The sequence below is a fragment of the Eleutherodactylus coqui genome, chromosome 1 (assembly GCF_035609145.1).
Source record: "Eleutherodactylus coqui strain aEleCoq1 chromosome 1, aEleCoq1.hap1, whole genome shotgun sequence".
Lineage (NCBI taxonomy): Eukaryota > Metazoa > Chordata > Amphibia > Anura > Eleutherodactylidae > Eleutherodactylus > Eleutherodactylus coqui.
Genome location: NC_089837.1, coordinates 228,776,233 through 228,793,758, shown reverse-complemented (window position 1 = coordinate 228,793,758; position 17,526 = coordinate 228,776,233). Strand labels below are relative to the sequence as shown.

At 44.4% G+C, this 17,526-nt stretch overlaps 1 protein-coding gene across 5 annotated transcripts in view; it reads left to right on the top strand.

The window, feature by feature from the left end:
* The first annotated feature begins 1,309 nt into the window (after positions 1-1,309).
* FAM184A (family with sequence similarity 184 member A) overlaps positions 1,310-17,526 on the top strand; it is a 159,199-nt gene continuing 142,982 nt past the window's right edge. For 4 of the 5 annotated variants that reach the window (XM_066606366.1, XM_066606350.1, XM_066606358.1 and 1 more), the window contains exon 1: positions 1,310-1,897. In XM_066606366.1, the coding sequence (XP_066462463.1) occupies positions 1,718-1,897 (180 nt within the window). In that variant the 5' untranslated portion in view covers positions 1,310-1,717. The remainder of the gene's footprint in view (positions 1,898-17,526) is intronic. The other variant, XM_066606341.1, reaches the window with a different exon arrangement.

The following is a 17,526-nucleotide window of genomic DNA, read 5'->3' as shown; positions in this document are numbered from 1 at the left end:
TAACTCATTAACCCCTTAAAAACATGCCTATTTTTGGCACAAAGGAAGCAACAATTTTTTGGGTGATTTCATCTCCACTTTCAAAAGCTGTATTTTTCGTCGACACATTATGAGGTCTTGTTTACTGCGTGACGAACTGTAGTTTTTATTGATACCATTTCTGTGGGCATGTGATGCATTGTAAAACTTCTATTATTTCTGTTTTGAGGGCACGGAGAGAAAACATCAATTCTGCCAGTTTGCTATTTCCTGTTTTTCTACTTCTGCACAATACAAACCCTCTGTTCGGAATTTTTTTTTTTTACATCATTGCTCTCTAAGTCTCATAATTTTTTTATTTCTCCATGGACGGGTTTGTTTTTGGCGTGACGAGCTGTAGCTTTTATTGGTACCGTATTGGGGTACATATGGCTTTTTTGATCACTTTTATTGTGTCTTTCCAGGATAAATTGTGTGTTCAAGGTATTGTACAAGTCTTTATGGATACGATGATAACAAATATGAAGGACTTTTTATTATGCAAACTGGAAAGTGTGCTAAGATATTTTTTTTCCTTTGTTTTTCATATTTTTTTATGTCCCTGTAGGTGACATGAGAACAAAAGTCCATGTGGACATACAGAATCCCAGATGGTTCTCTGCTGCCTCGTCCCCCTTTACTCTGCACAGACTGGAGTTGTATATTCAGTATCCCTGCTCATTAACCTCTGCCATTCTGGTTAAGTTGCGGCTAGACACACTTTGTAGAGAATCTTAGGTTTAAATGGGACGGTCAGACAGAAGCGGAGCCGCGGCCACCTGAAGTAGAGCGAGTGAGGTGAAAAATGGGTCACCATAGCAAATTTGGACAAAACCTGCATGTGCGGCGTGTAGCGCCCCCACATGGGGTATTACGGCACACGTGGGCCACCCTCAGCTTGTGCTCCGCTCAGGCTACTGTGGAGGCTTATCACATATAACTGAAGAGGCTACACTATAGTTCAGGTAAAGCTACTGAAGGCTCCATTATCTGTGGCACTACTGCCAGCACTCCTGCAGCCTCACTGGATTTCTGTGACTGGTTTCGCAGCCTCTTTTAGTTAGCAGGTCTAAATGCGACCCCATTAATAACTGTTAGGTGGGACACTGCGGCCCTAGCCCACAATACACGGGAGCAGGCAATAAGCGTGCAGCACCCCCAGGAGCCGCCGAGATAATGGCGGCCGCTCACGACTTCTCCTTCCCGCCCTACACGCAGCGCCGCTCTGTCCCCGCCCACAGGTCAGGTGACCCAGTGTCTCCTCAGCGCCGTTGCCATGGCAGCACGGACGCTCCTCATACCTGGGAGCTCACGGCACCCTACAATCTGTCCTGTGTAGCATCGGCCACCGTGGAGAGACGCCACAGCGGGGGATAAGCAGTAAGGTCCGGAGGAGGGAGAGGGACCCCAGCGCTCATAGGAGAGTCTACTCCGGTCGGACTCCACAGTGCCTCCTGCACGCCCCCCTTATCTCTCTGCTCATTCATTGGAGCTCATCCCGCCTGAGCCCGTGTTTTCCTCACTGGCAGAGGTGGGAGGGCGAGCAGCAGCAGCAGCAGCGCACATCACAAGCCCCGGGCTGCACAGCAGCACATTGCTCTTTCCTTATTCCTAGCCCATTGTGGCTCAGTGTCTGCGGAGTGTCAGCAGTCCCTCACCCTCCCTAACTGTCTTATAGGGGGAGGTAAAAGACGTGAAGATGGCGACAGGGATGAGCTGGCATCAGCAACAGCATTACTATGGTGGAGGGGCTTCTGCCAGTACTGCCAAGTTTGTGCCCTCGTCTCCTGGTGTGATGGCACATCAAGCTGGCCTGAGTATGGAGTATACTGCAGAGCTGCACCTCAAGATGAGCAAGAAGATAGCACAGCTGACTAAGGTGAGGCAGAAGGGGCGCTGCTGCTGGTCTAGGGGGCTCGGACTGGGAAGCATAGGGATGTATGGGGGCTACCATACATCCAATGTGGCTATGGGTTATCCAGAATAGTTTGCAGCAGATAGGATGCTGATGTTTACTTGACAACTTGGGTTTGTTCCTAAGCTGCTGTGATACGTTGTGCTGCGGATATACCTGTACACAGGAGTGCAGGATAGTAACTCTGCTAACTTTACATACAGTGTTACTACTGCATAGAATAGAGCCTCTCCTCTGTTCCAGCATACATTCCCTACAGACGGCACTCAGAGGAGATTAGACCATCCATACATATCTGTATTACTGCTTTGGCTTTATATTAGAGCCTTGTTCATTGTTCTTCCATTGGATGTCCCTTTCCTGAATAGAACTTCTTGGTGGGGTAATGTTTGTCCGGAAGTCTTGCATCAGCATTGTCAGTGACCGGACAACCCGCCCATGTCTTCAGGTTGGCCCGTCCATACATAATATAATTCATGCTGACTGTATGGCCAGACATATACAACCATACGCCTATACGTCTACACTGACCGCCACTACAGGAATGTATACCAGGTGGGAACAGTTTCTCCTCTTTTTCTTCAAACATATTAAAAAGCATAGTGTTCTGCGCTGTTCAGTATAGTTGGGGCTCAGTATATACTAGTCAAGCAAACAGGCTGCCAGCGGACATCTTTTTGGCATCATTAAAGACTCTGCACATACAGTGGATTCTTCCAGATGTAATCACAGTGTCGATTGATCCTAAACGGAGTCAGATTGGTTACATAATACTGAGAATGGGGCAGAATATTTGGTGAAATTGAAGTTTTCTCTGGGAATCCCCAGCTGCACCTGTTCAGATGACAGACCTTCACAAGAGAACATAATATGAATTCCGTCCACAGACTACAGGTCACCATCATGGCCTGATGACAGACTACAGGTCACCATCATGGCCTGATGACAGATGATGACAGACTACAGGTCACCATCATGGCCTGATGACAGACTACAGGTCACCATCATGGCCTGATGACAGACTACAGGTCACCATCATGGCCTGATGACAGACTACAGGTCACCATCATGGCCTGATGACAGACTACAGGTCACCATCATGGCCTGATGACAGACTACAGGTCACCATCATGGCCTGATGACAGACTACAGGTCTCCATCATGGCCTGATGAGACTACAGGTCTCCATCATGGCCTGATGACAGACTACAGGTCACCATCATGGCCTGATGACAGACTACAGGTCACCATCATGGCCTGATGACAGATGAGTGGAGCAACAACCACTTGGAATCTGACCTCCTTGCTGTGTTCCTCAGGAGTAATTCCAGAAATAGTATTAAATTAGGGATGTTACTCTTTTACTATCCCTGTATAGCTCACTGAATGTGTACAAACTAATGAAAAGATGGCATCCCTTGCTTTTATATTAAATGAGTATTGGAAGAGCTTGGCCCATCTGTCTTATCAAAGTTCTTGTCTCTTGAAGCCTCTCTATATACACTATTTAGGGCACTTCATGAATAGGCTTCTCCGCCCAGACCCCTCTCTGTGAGACAGAACGTGGAGTGGCTTCTGTTCCGATGGGCTCCAGGCGTCCTCGTATTACAACTATGCAGTCCATCTGAATGGCCACCATGTAATGCTACATTTCTCCGGCAGCGACTGCTTCAGGGAAATGCCCGGTTGGCCGCAATGTCCCCTGGCAAAATCAGCTGTTTGCCAGAGGGAGCATTTTGAAAGGAGTTCTGTTTTATGAAGTATCTCCTACTACAGAGATTGTTTCCTTCATCGTATTTATGTACTAAGCCTCGGGCATACAGTTTTATATAGGGCAGGCACTGATTCATAAATATGTTTGTTTGATATCCCGATAATGTTAGTTTGATACTGTTGATAATAATAATAGGTTCTCCTGGATATTAAATATCAATGCACATTTTCTATAGAGCATTTATTTCTTAGCACTGGAAGTGTAGCTGAGATATCCCCGATGTGACATTATATTGGTGTACTCCATAGCAGATAAAGCCCAGCAGTGCCTCCACTCGGACATGACTTGTGTCCATACTGCCTTCTACACCCGGCTTCCTCGCTGGAATGCCGAATACACAGGAGACCACTTTCTGCCTGTCTTGTAGAAGGGAAGATGGAAACATATAAATGGCCCTTCTGCATGCTGGTAAATAGAAACACAAATACGCTTTTGCCAATCTCTCCTCATGGATTTAATCCAGCTGCTTCTGTACAGAGCACTACATTAGATTGTCCTCTCATTCCGAGGTATACGCAGTAGATTTATCAGAAACTTGGGGAGACGGCAGCTGGAAGTCTGAAATAAGGGGGCCTGTATGTATAAATGCAGATTAGCCAGAAGGGGAATGTTAGCTGTCCTGCCATCCAGGCTCAGTGGTACATCAAGCTCAGCTCAAGGGTTTCTTACCCAAATGCACAAATTATGCTGGCATTAGGGAAGAAACACAGATTCTAGAAATGTTAATATATGGTAAATATAAAGGCTGTGCTCGTTACTCTTAATATAACGGGCCATTATTTGATTAATATTATGTGATTGAATAAAGAACGGTCTGTTTAGTATTATATTGGGAGAGTGCATTGTATCTGTGCCTCTGTGTGTTTAACATTCTGACATCATGCTGTCAGACACTATGACCTAGATATATCAAGGGTACTAAGCATTAACAATTATTAACTCCTAGTTATGTGAATGAGTGGGAGCGATGGCACTCGTATGTTCAGGCCTACATACCAGGATCTGGATCAGTTGGGGGGAGAACAGTGGCAAATGAGGTTTAACACTGATAAATATAAGGTTATGCACATGGGCAGAAGAAATACATGACATTATTACATACTAAGTGGGAAACCACTGGGGAACACTGACATGGAAAAGGAGTTGGGGATTTTAGTTAATTGTAAGCTTAACTGGAGCAACCAGTGTCAGGCAGCTGCTGCCAAGGCAAATAGGGCCATGGGGTGCATCCAAAGAGGTCTAGGGGCACATGACGAGAGCAGTGTTCATCCTCTTTACAAATCACTGGTCAGACCACACATGGAATGTTGTGTACAGTTTTGGGCAACGGACATATAAGAGCTTGAGCGGGTACAAAGACGGGCAACTGTGGTAATAAATGGAATGGCTGGGCTTCAATACCCAGAGAGGTTATCAAAATTAGGGTTATTTAGTTTATAAAAAAAGACAGCTGAGGGGCGACCTAATAACTATATATAAATATATTAGGGGACAAAACAGAAATCTCCTCCATCATCTATTTATACCCAGGACTGTAACAAGAGGGCATCCTCTACGTCTAGAGGAAAGAAGGTTTCTACACCAACATAGAAGGGGGTTCTTTACTGTAAGAGCAGTGAGACTATAGAACTCTCTGCCTGAGGATGTGGGGATGGCAGATCCACTAAAAGATTTCTAGAGAGGCCTGGGCGCCTTTCTTGAGTGATACAATATTACATTTTATAGTCACTAATTACTTCAGAAGGTTTGTAGATGCAGGGATTATTCTGATTGCCAGATTGGAGTCAGGAAGGAACTTTTCTCTTAAATGGGGAAAACTGTCTTCTACCTCATTGGGGTTTTTTTTTTGCCTTCCTCTGGATCAACATTAGGGGTAATATGCTGAACTGGATGGACATGTGTCTTTTTTTCGTCCTTACATACTATCTTACTATTATCTTAAAGTGGAAATCTGTCAGTGGAATCACAAGTCTTCTGCTGGTATACACGCCCCCGTCTATTTACAGTATATATTTACTTTAGTGCTGGAAGAAGAAGCGCTAGCAGCACTTTAAACTCATTCCACTAGGTCTTCTGTAGCTGTTTGCAGTATTGCAGGTGATACCATGAATCTAAGGGCTCCTTCACACTGGTGAGGAAAGTACGCGATTTTCTCACAATGCGAGAGTGAGTGAAAACACATGATTATGCGGGCGGTCTGCTGATCAGGCGGCTTCCATTGACTTCAATGGAACCCATCTGCGCGGGATCCACAGAAAAATGGAGCATGCCGTGATTTCTTCCAGCGCGTGTGAACCGTGTACTGGGGAAAAAAAATCACATCCGCATGCTTTTCACTGCTTTGTGGGCGCCCATGCATCCCTGTGGGCGGCTTCATTTGCAGATCTCCTGCGCGAATCCAATCCGCCCGTGGACATTGGACCTAACTGTATACAGATTGATCAGTCATTCAATACTATGCAGTTTATTACTAAACAACCTCGGATAACATACTCAGGCTTTGCTTTTATTACCGACAAAAGAAAATATACATTTACAGGCTGCGTATTATAGGATAAACTACTGGTGACATCAATATTGAAAACTAGGTGTTCTAGGTATAATATATACTGTATGTTATTACATCGGCTACATTGTTTTGCTCTAACCTGCCTATAAATAGGGAAATGGTTTGAGGCCTCATTCACATCTGTGTTTGGGCTGCGCTAGGGCCTCTAAAATCAATGATATCATTTAGGAAAACGGAAATGTTTATGTTTCAATTCATTCAGTTTTGTTTTTTTGCAGCAATAAAAAGTGCAGTCTGCCGCGCCATTGTTCCCGTAAAAAAGTCAAACAGAACGGATTCAAACGGAAACATTTACCTTTTTTTCAAACCATTGATTTCAATGAGAAAAAAACGGATCAGTTTAACTTCAGTTTCTCTGTTCCAAACCTGGATGAGCGCTGACAATGCAGGTAGACAGATCCACAGTGTGAGGCCTTAGTCAGACGGGCGTTTTTTCGCACAATTTGCGCATGCGTCCGGCGATTTTTTTTTAAAATCATTGCTTTGCAATGGTATCGGACACATGAGCGCTTTTTATGCGCTCGTCCGATAAATTATAGAACAGAAATCGCAGATCGCACCTATCTGCGATCTGCAATTCCTGTTCTCTATATGCGCTCAATGGGGCCGGCGGCAGCAGCGCCGACCCCATTGAGAACATATAGAAGACAAACGGAGTTCAGCGCGGCCGGCCTGCAGTGGGTGTGAGTGAGAGCTGCCCCTGATTGGCTCAGCGCTGAGCCAATGAGAGGCAGCTCTCACTCACACCCATTCATGAATGAGTGTGAGTAAGAGCTGCCTCTGATTGGCTCAGCGCTGAGCCAATCAGGGGCAGCTCTCACTCACACCCACTGCAGGCCGGCCGCGCTGAACTCCGTCTGCCGGGACAAGGTGAGTATATATATTTTTTTTATTTTTACACATTTCTGGATGAATTGCAGGGAAGGGCTTATATATTTAAGCCCTTCCCGACAATTCATCCCGCGATCGCCGTGAGCCCATTGCTTTCAATGGAGCCGGCTGTATTGCCGGCTCCATTGAATTCAGTGCGCTGGACAGCTCCGGCCCGTTTCTATTGAAACGCGGCTAGGAGCAGTTTTTTCGGGCGATTTTTCGGCCCCGGTCACGCGATTTGCGGATGCGCATCCATCATGCAATCCGCAAATCGCGGCAAAAAACGCCCGTGTGACTAAGGCCTGAGGGTTGGAGAACGATTTTTAGAACAATCGGAGCATATTCTGTGCAGTCACCAAACATCCTAAAATACTGTAAGATTTCAGCTCTGAAGCCTATGTAATTGTAAATGCAGTTCTGGGCTTTAGATCAATGCAAGCTGTGTGGAGATTTGTTTCAATATGCAGAAATGATTTCATCACAGAATAAAGACACTTTCAATATTATAACTGCTATATGTAATTTGACTTGCTATTATTATAGTAGGAAGGCAAACGTCTGGCCTAGCAGAAGTGGACTATAGCTTTGTCCATCTGATGGGGTATTGTACAGCGCAGATACTTTCGTACGTAGTACATAGCTATGTAGGCCTGTGTGCCTTGCAACCTCCATGGCATGTGCACAATATGAAACAAACGGTTTTAAAGGCATGTGTTTTCAAACTTTCCGTATTCCGCAAGCCGAGGAAAAATTGCAGCATGCTCTATTTTAGTGCAGATTATGCGCGGACAGCCTCCATTGAAGTTAATGGATACATGTGTTCTGCCCAAATAATTGCGTATGAGCGACGGAATCGCTCGGAATTAGCTAGTGGAATAACTAGAGAAGCCAGAATTCTGTCTGAGAGAGAGAAAAAAAATATATTGAGTGAATTTTGCCTTGCTGCTGATGATACACTGCGCATATGGGTACATCCGCGCGGAAAATCAAACGCGGCCGCGATCTTCAACGATCATTCACCATTACTCTCTGTGATGTATCACAGATCTTCCGCATGCGGAATTTGACCCGTTCATGTGAGCCTAGCCTAAGACTAATACATTTCCTGAGGATAGGCCATCAATATCTGATTGGTTGGAATCCGAATCATTGGGACCCCACGACCACCTGATTGAAGAGGTCACAGTGCTGAGGTTGCTTCATTATTCAGATCTGTCCGGCGAGCTGCTTTTACTCAGAATTCTATACTTTTAGTAACACCATTTTCCCATTCACTTCGTTCAGCTGATTATCAGGGGTCCCAAGAGTTGGACCTCCATTGATCAGATATCTATGGCCTTTACTAAAGATTAAAAACCTGGATAACCCCTTTAAGTTTCCACCCTTCTACGTACAGGAGAATGGTAACTATAAGATAATTAGTTTTGCATGCATTCCCGTTTTCAAGTGAATTTCCAGTATGTTTGTGGTAAGTCCAGGCAGTCAGATGGTTAAGTGAAAGTAGAATGTTGCACTGGGAGCAGATGATCTGATTGAGTTTGACACTGTTTCCTCTTCTGTAATTACAAGGCTATTGTTTCCTTGCTGTTGAAAAGCGTGATTGGCCAATGTTTCAATTAAATTTGGGATTTAGACCAACATGTAGAAAGTAAAAGGTAATTATTTAGTCATTCTGCGTGGCTATTCCCATGATATGTATCTTCATATATCAGCACCAGTAAATGCATTGCAAATCATGATTATTGCTTTCTTTAATGTGTACAGCTTGTTGCTCATGGACACATCAAGGATAATCAGAAATGAGACATTGATACAAATGGTTTCATATAAAGAATGAAAATAAGGATAATTGGACAGGCAGACAGAATGGTATTATGTAGTGCAATCCGGTTCTGCAGCTTTACAACACAAGCTGAAAAATGTGATTGTTCCCAGCAAGAGTAACCAAGTAATCATGTAGATATGGTACCTATTAATGGCTAACAAAAAGACATGATGTTATAGCGAGCTTTGGAACCTACTCTGGATTCTTCCTCAGGCCTGGGTAGGTTTGAAAGCTCGCTATAACATTATGTATTTTTGTTGGTCATTAAAAGGTATCATATCCACAGGATTACTTGGTTTCTCTTGCTGGGAACAATCACATTTTGCTCTACTGGCTAACACCGTACCAAACTTTTTTCTTTTAGCTGCAAAATAAAATGGTGATGGTGATGTAAAGCAGTTAGGCCGGCTGTCCATGGGCGATGCGGTGTCCCGCGGCGAAGCTCCCCCGCGGGAGACGCCGCCGAATCTCCGCCGGTCAGCCGTCCGCGAGCAGAGAATCGCAATGATTCTCCACTCGTGGACAGGTGCCGGCGCTTTCTATAGCAATGCTATGGGAAACGTCGGCCGGCGTGATTACACTGCCGTGGACAGGGGGCCTTAACCTATAATAAAGTTAAACAGTAACACACTACTTTTTTTTTTTTCTAAAAAGTACAGAGTGGCAATTATAAGCATTTCCGTAATGTTTTTAGCCTATTCTGTACATTTTTCGTAGAAAAGTTCTATTCAGCTGTGCAGCTGGGACATAATATTCTCTTCGGCTAGTTAGCTGAACAGAAATCTCCTATCTGTGCTGTGCCTGCACTGTTATCTCAAGTGCAAGCACAGCAACTTATATAGAATAGCAGAATTAATGGCTGCTTTTAGTTTTATTACATTTATATAGAGATTTCTCCCATAGTGTCCTCTCCTGACCTCTGGACACTGCTCCTGCCTTTGTCCTCTGGCGTTGTGAAGTGTAGAAGTTATCCTGTGTCACAGACAGCTTCTCCTCTTCACAGCGTGCCCGTTCCCCACAACCCTATGCACTGTCAGGGTCTCAGTGCATCAGGTTGCGACATTTTGTTCATACTGTGACTTAATATATGTCACAACCAAATGAGACTCTAAGGCCTCATGTCCACAGGCAAAAGAAGAATTAAACTCCGCAGCGGATTTTAACTCTTGTCCTGCCTGCAGATCCGCATCCCATAGGGATGCATTGACCACCCGCGGGTAGATAAATACCCGCGGATGGTCAATAAAAGTGATTTTTTTAAAATGGAGCATGAAAAAATCTGGACCATGCTCCATTTTCGTGCGGGGCTCCCGCGGGGACGGCTCCCGCGGGCTTCTATTGAAGCCTATGGAAGCCGTCCGGATCCGCGGGAGACAAAAATGGGAATTTACTCACCTGTTCCGGATCTTCCCTTTGCCACGGCTCCAACCGACGTGCCCTGTGCATCCGCCGGGCCGAAGAAAGAAGATCCGGCCGCGACGGAGAGAAGATGAAGCCGCGCGAAGGGAAGATCCGGAGCGGGCGAGAGGTAAGTTTATTCTTATTTTTTGCCTCATGTCCGCGGGGCAGGAGGGACCCGCTACAGATTCTCCATGGAGAATCCGTAGCGGGCCTGATTTTCCCCGTGGACATGAGGCTTAACAGTACATGGGATCCAGTGGATGTGTAAGGGCACGCACGCAAGGCGACCGGGCTCAGGGCGCCCCCAACAGACCACCAGTGGAGAGGATTGTCTGTTCATCCAACAAGCAAGAACAGCTCCATCTGTTTTGTTGTCCGCCATCCAAAGACAGGTGGCACCACCATTACAGGCCCCTTGGTCTGTTGGAACCATTTCCAGGCCATTGGCTGAAAGACTTTTGGTCTCATCGCACCCATTATGTCTACCCACCCACTGTCTCCTCTTTGCCATTGTGTCGTTAATGATGAAACTAGCCTGCTATGCAGTGCCACCGAGTTGTCTTAAACGACATGTCTGGAGAACTCAGGGTGAGCGCCTCAATCGTGCCTTTGTTGTGGATCGGCACACTTCCCCCTGCTGGTGTGATGGTCTGGGGGGGCCATCGCATGCGACAGTTGGTCACCCCTAGTAGTGATACGAAGGACAATGACAGCTCAGCGATAAGTTCAGGACATCCTGCATCCACATGTGTTCCTCTCATGGCAGCTTCCAAGAGGCATCTTCCAGCAGGATAATACTCGGCCGCTCACACACAAGAGTGTCACAGGAATGTCTCCACAACATTGCCACACTTCTGTGGTCTGCGTGGTCACCAGATTTATCACCAATAGATCATGTATGGGACCATCTTTGATGCCAACTTCGAGAGCCTACAGGTTTGCATGATCTAGAGGCTCAGTTACAGTAAATATGGAATGATATGTATAAGATATCCAACAGAATCAGTATGCCTCCATGCCCGCCCGTATCACATCTTACTTATATCAATATTATAAACACACATGTAAATTTTCATTTGATTCTGACAATTTCCTCTAGGTGCTGGATTTTTTTGACAATGAGTGTATTTTCATACCCTTAGTCTTTGGCTCAGATTTTCAGAACTGACTAGAAGTTCATTAGGTATTTATGAATGTACAGTGCAGTGCCAAGGGGGAAGTATGTTGTCCTCTTATTCACGTCACCATGATTCATTATTTCATGATGAAGAGACCACCATTTGCCCATTCATTGAAGTTGGTGAAATCAGGCCTAGGGACTAAAGGTCACCCTATGGCCCCAATTTATCTCTTTAAACATGTGCTGGAGTAAGAGGCATTGAATTGCACATATTTTAATAAATTTGGTACGTCTTATGGCAGTTTGTGCTCAGAAATCAGCGCTATGCTAGTTATAATCTGGCGTACATTTACATCATTATTTACACCCAGTTAGTGGCATGAATTTTGGGAAATAGTCATATTATCTTTTTCCTTATATTATATGAGCTCTAACCTTTTCAGTGAATTTATCCCGTGATCCCAGTCTGAGCCACTTGAAAGGCATTTTACACGTGCCGATTAGGCACAAATGTTCATCTGGAAGTTTGTTTAGCCAATCTACAGGCCATGTAAAAAACACAGTGATCAGCCAATGGCTAAGCAAACACTAGTTCAGCGGCTCATCATTCATTTTCAGCAAGCCCGATAATGCTGGCTGATCGGCTTTACATCTGCCCATAGGGACAAGCAATTGTAGGCATGATTGTTCATCCCCATAAGCGGTTCTTGGTCCAAGTAAAAAGAAATGTAAACGAGCGCTGATAGTAATCCTTGTCAGTTGGCGCTCGTTACAACGGGCCGAGATTTTGGCGCGTGTAAAAGAACCCTTAATCTATGCAAATACAAGATAACGAGAGTAAAAGTTTCTCTTATTTCATGCCCAAAAGTGATCCATCTCACAATATATTGATTACTTTGGTTTAATCAGCCTAAAAATCTATAATGACTAGAGATGAACGAACATACTCGCTAAGGGCAATTGCTCGAGCGAGCATTGCCCTTAGCGAGTACCTGCCCGCTCTAAAGAAAAGGTTCGGCTGCCGGCGCGGGTGACAAGTGAGTTGCGGCAGTGAGCAGGGAGAGCGGGGGGGGAGAGGGAGAGAGAGATCTCCCCTCCGTTCCTCCCCGCTCTCCCACGCCGCTCCCCGCCGGCAGCCGAACCTTTTCTCTCGAGCGGGCAGATACTCGCTAAGGGCAATGCTCGATCGAGTATTTGCCCTTAGCGAGTATGCTCGCTCATCACTAATAATGACCTCTATTTTTTTCTTCCAAGTGTTTTCATGTATTAACTCACCATAAGCCATGATATTTTTTCTTTGGTTATCACACTTTTGATTAAGAAAATATTTGTACAAAATACTTTTGGAAATGAGGAGTACCACCCAGATCCAGAACTGACATTTTTTTAATAATTTGTAAAATGACTATTAGTGTCATTTAACATTCTAAGTCTGATATTTCTTCTACTCTACTCCACCAAATGCAAGTCCCCAAGGTTTTCTAAGTAAAGGATCCAGAAAATAAGCAAAATGCTTGGCTGTCTTAAAAAAGTGTCTTGCTTTATTGAAGTTACCGTACCATAAGATTCAGGACTTCCCAGAGTACGCGTTTCAAACCCTTACATGGGTTCTTGTTCACCTTTCTGAGTAAAGGCCCATTTACATACAAAGATAATCTTTGAAACAATTTAGCGATCTTTCTAAAGGTTTAGCGATCATTTTGCATAAAGTGTTAATGGACACTAATATCCATTAACACTTTATCATCTTCATTTGCATGTAAAAGGGCCTCTGTACACTGCTGCTTTATGCGCAGAATATAATGTAATCGCCTGTCTCCTGTGAAGAACACAGCATGCAGCTGAATACTGGATTTTAATTTCACCTTAAAATCAGCATTCAGACGAAAAGTGCAAGATAGTAAGTGTTTACACGCAACGATTATCACTCATTTGCGGTTGCTTGAATGAATTTTGAGCGATAATTGTTACGTATAAATGGGCCTTTAGGTAAATGTATCTTGACAACTGAAACCATGGCACTTTAGTCGGTATGGCACTGAAGTGAGAAATCTAAGGAATCTTTCTGTTCTTCACCGGGGATCCATGCAGGGACGTTTGGACTTAATAGGGATGTCTCACTTCTGTCTGCTTTGCTGCAGGAGGCGGACAGCTCCATACATTGCGCAGAGGCCCAGGTTGATACTGCTGGCTGAGTCTCATTCAGTTCTGTAGGACTCAGCCTGCAGTACCAACCCAGTCCACTGCGCAGTGTACAGAACTATCTGCTTCCTGCAGCAAAACAGCTAGAATTGACCACTTTAACTAATGAAATCCCCAGTTTGTAGTCCCCTGAATAGTCACTGATTGGCAGTATCAATGCAGCAGCAATGTTGGAACTGGAGCATATTTAGATATAGCCATGTTCAAAAGTGGAATGTCAATCAGGAGCAACAAATCCAGAGGGTGTAATGAAATCAGAGTCAGGAGTCGAGGCCAGAACTTCTGCTGGAGAGGCAAATAGAAGACAACAAATCCAAGGGACAAAACTAGAGGCAAAATCCAAGATAGGAAAACTGGGTCAAAAACATGCAAGCTATAAAATAAATGCAGCTAGAGGTGGCTTCGAAGAACAGCAACTCAAACACTCTGTTAAGGGACAAAAGGCTTTTTTCCCCATGATCTATTTAAGATTTCCAATGGCAACTTGACGCTCTACTCAAGGAGAAACCTCATTCCTCCCAGACCCAGCTTTAAGAGTATTATATCCAAAGTTCATGCAGATGGCAGAGGAGAACTTCAGACTGTTGAGCAGATAGCTTCATAGTGGACGGGCCATAAATGTATAACATGGGAATACCCCATTAATAATAAGCCGTATTCTGATTGCAAAGACATGTATTTCATAAATAATAGCCATTCTCAGGAGGACAAATATGTACAAATTGAAAACTTTTTGTTTCCAAAACTGATGACAGTCTGTTTGATTTCTCCAATTAATTTCCTAAATACCATCAGACAATCCTGCCAGGGGAAGTTTCAGGAATTGGCAGCTTGATCATTGATTCACATGTTGTCACTAATCTTTCCTTTCAGACTTTCCTCACATTTGATGAAAGATGTGCATATAAAACCCAACGAGTTGTGGATTTTAATTTAACCCCTTCCCTCCCCATGACGTAAGGGTACATCATGGGAGGCGGGGTACTTCCCGCAAAATGACGTACCCTTACGTCATAGGGATAGCACGAGATCATAGCAGATCTCGCGCTATCCCACAGCGGGAGCCGGCTGTCAGTGATAGCCGGCCTCTCGCTGCAACAATGGGGGTACATCGGAGATCTATGTAGATCGCGGCATGGGAAGGGTTCACAGAGGGAGCGCGCTCCCTCTGTGACGTTGCTAGGCTCTCGCGATATAATCGCAGAGAGCCCGGCTGGTTGCTATGGCAACAGAATGCCAGCTAGTGGCGTCCTGTATTGCCATAGGCTGTGATCACTGTATAAGCGAAAAGGCATGACAGGACAGAAGTCCTGCCATGCCTTATCACTGCGATCATCAGTGCTGTGCCATAAGTCCCCCAGAGGGACACAAACAGTGTAAAAAATAATAAAAATGTACAAAAAAGAAAAATTTTAAAAAATGGTAAAAAAATACCTTTTTTTGTGCTTTTTGTCATAGCATAAAAAAGGTAAAAAAATTTAAATCCCACATATTTGGTATTGTCGTGTTCGTAACAATGCGTACAATACATTGCACATGCTTTTGACTGTGCACGGAAAAAAGCATGTGCAACAAAACGCTAAAAAAACTGAGGCAAAATGCTAATTTTTAGAGTTTTGCCTCCCTAAAAACGCAATAAAAGTGATCAAAAAAGTCATATGTATCCCAAAATGGTAGCAATAAAAACTAGAGGTCATCTCGCAAAAAATAAGCCCTTACAGAGCTCCGAACATAGAAAAATAAAAAAGTTATAGGACTTTGAATGCAGCGATTTAGAAGAAAAACTTTCCAAAAAAAGGGGTTTTATTGCAGAAAAGTGGAAAAACCTTAAAAAAATGTAAGAATTTTGGTATCATTGTAATCGTACTGACCCGCAGAAAAAATGGATTGTGTCATTTATGCTGCATGATTAACGCTGTAAAAAAAATAAATAAATAAAACGATGGCAGAATTGATGCGTTTTTCTCTCACTTTTATCATAAAAAAATAATAAAAGTTTTACAATATAGTCTATGTACCCAAAAATGGCACCATCAAAAACTACAGTTCGCCACACAAAAAACAAGCCCTTATACGGCCGCGTCAACGGAAAAATAAAAAAGTTATGACTTTTGAAAAATGGAGATGAAAATCCGCCAAACATCGTTGCGTCCTTAAAGGGGTTGTCCCGCGAAAGCAAGTGGGGGTATACACTTCTGTATGGCCATATTAATGCACTTTGTAATGTACATCGTGCATTAATTATGAGCCATACAGAAGTTATTCACTTACCTGCTCCGTTGCTAGCGTCCCCGTCTCCATGGCTCCGTCTAATTCTGATGTCTTCTGGCGTTTTTAGACGCGCTTGCGCAGAAGGGTCTTCTGGCTTTTGTTCGGTCCGGCACGAGCGGCGTTCTGGCTCCGCCCCCTTCTGTGCGTCATCGCGTAGTTCCGCCCCGTCACGTGTGCCGATTCCAGCCAATCAGGAGGCTGGAATCGGCAATGGAACGCACAGAGCCCATGGTGCACCATGGGAGAAAACAGCAGTGCATCCCTGGGAAAGGACCAGCAGCCATCTTAGGCAGAAGATTTTTTAAACTTCATATTTCGTCGGATCGGTGAGTAGCAAGCGGCTTAAAAACCGCTTTATATTGCTATTTTATGCCAGGGGGGTGACAGGGGGAATGGGATAATGTAAAATTTTGATGTTTGCCGCGAGACAACCCCTTTAAGCCCAAAATAGGCCATGTCATTAGGGGGTTAAACAGTTGTTAGCTAGCATACATAATATTGTCAACATTAGGGTGAATGCAGATGGCTGGGTCGGATTCTGACAGCGACCCGCGGCTCACCTCCTCTGGCGTCTTCTCTTGGCTCTGCGATGTGCCGGCTGGTGCACAGCCACACATGCACAGAGCCGGGGCGTCAGCGGTGACATTTCTGTGCGATCCTCTGTGAGGCCCACGCACATATAGGACATGCCACGATTTTGTTACCGTATGAGTTTTCACACGGTCAAATTGCAGCTGTCTACATAAGATTGTATAAACTAATGCAATCCTATGGCAGCGTGACATGGCGGAAATTCTGCGTGAAATCTCGCCGTGGAATTTCCGCCCGTGTGCATTCAGCCTTACTGGTTGGTTAACAGCTTGGTCAGACCGACCTAGAGGGTGGGCAATTCATGGAAATGACCATCCTGCTTCTCTCTTTCCAATGGTGCTCCCTTTCCCAAAGTCTGTTAACTGATGACTGTCGTAGAGGCGTCTAGTAGTCAACGATCTCTAAAAAGAGATACACTATACAAAATTTGCGTCTGAAAGCCTAGGGCAACAAGGAAAGCCCTTTTATGCTCTGGTGGCAATACCCAGTGTCTGATCTCATCACAGCTGTAATCACATATCTGCCTGAGACATAACTGCATGCCGAGTTTTGCAACAATTCGACATTTCTATCTGGGTGCATTTTTGTGATTTTCCTTTTCATCACCATCAATCCTGAACGATCTTACCGGCCAATTCTATTAAGTTGGATTGTGCTAATAATAGGTTAATTAGAACATTTTCTGAGAAATGGTCCTAATGTAAGGATGGGTTCACTTTGTACTGTGAATTCCCACGGTTTTGTAATGCAGTTAATGGACATGAGTCTTTTACAGGTGAAGCGTGGTGAAAGAATGTGTTTCACATGAAAAGTGCAGTAATTGCCTCTGCCATAGGAGTATTGTTTTTTGGGGGAGGGAAAATTAGTTTATTAAAGGGGTTGTCCAGTTTTAAAGTATTGATAGTATATCCTCAGTAGAGCCCACCAATAGTAGATTTGTAGGGATCCGCCACCTAAGACTTCTGGT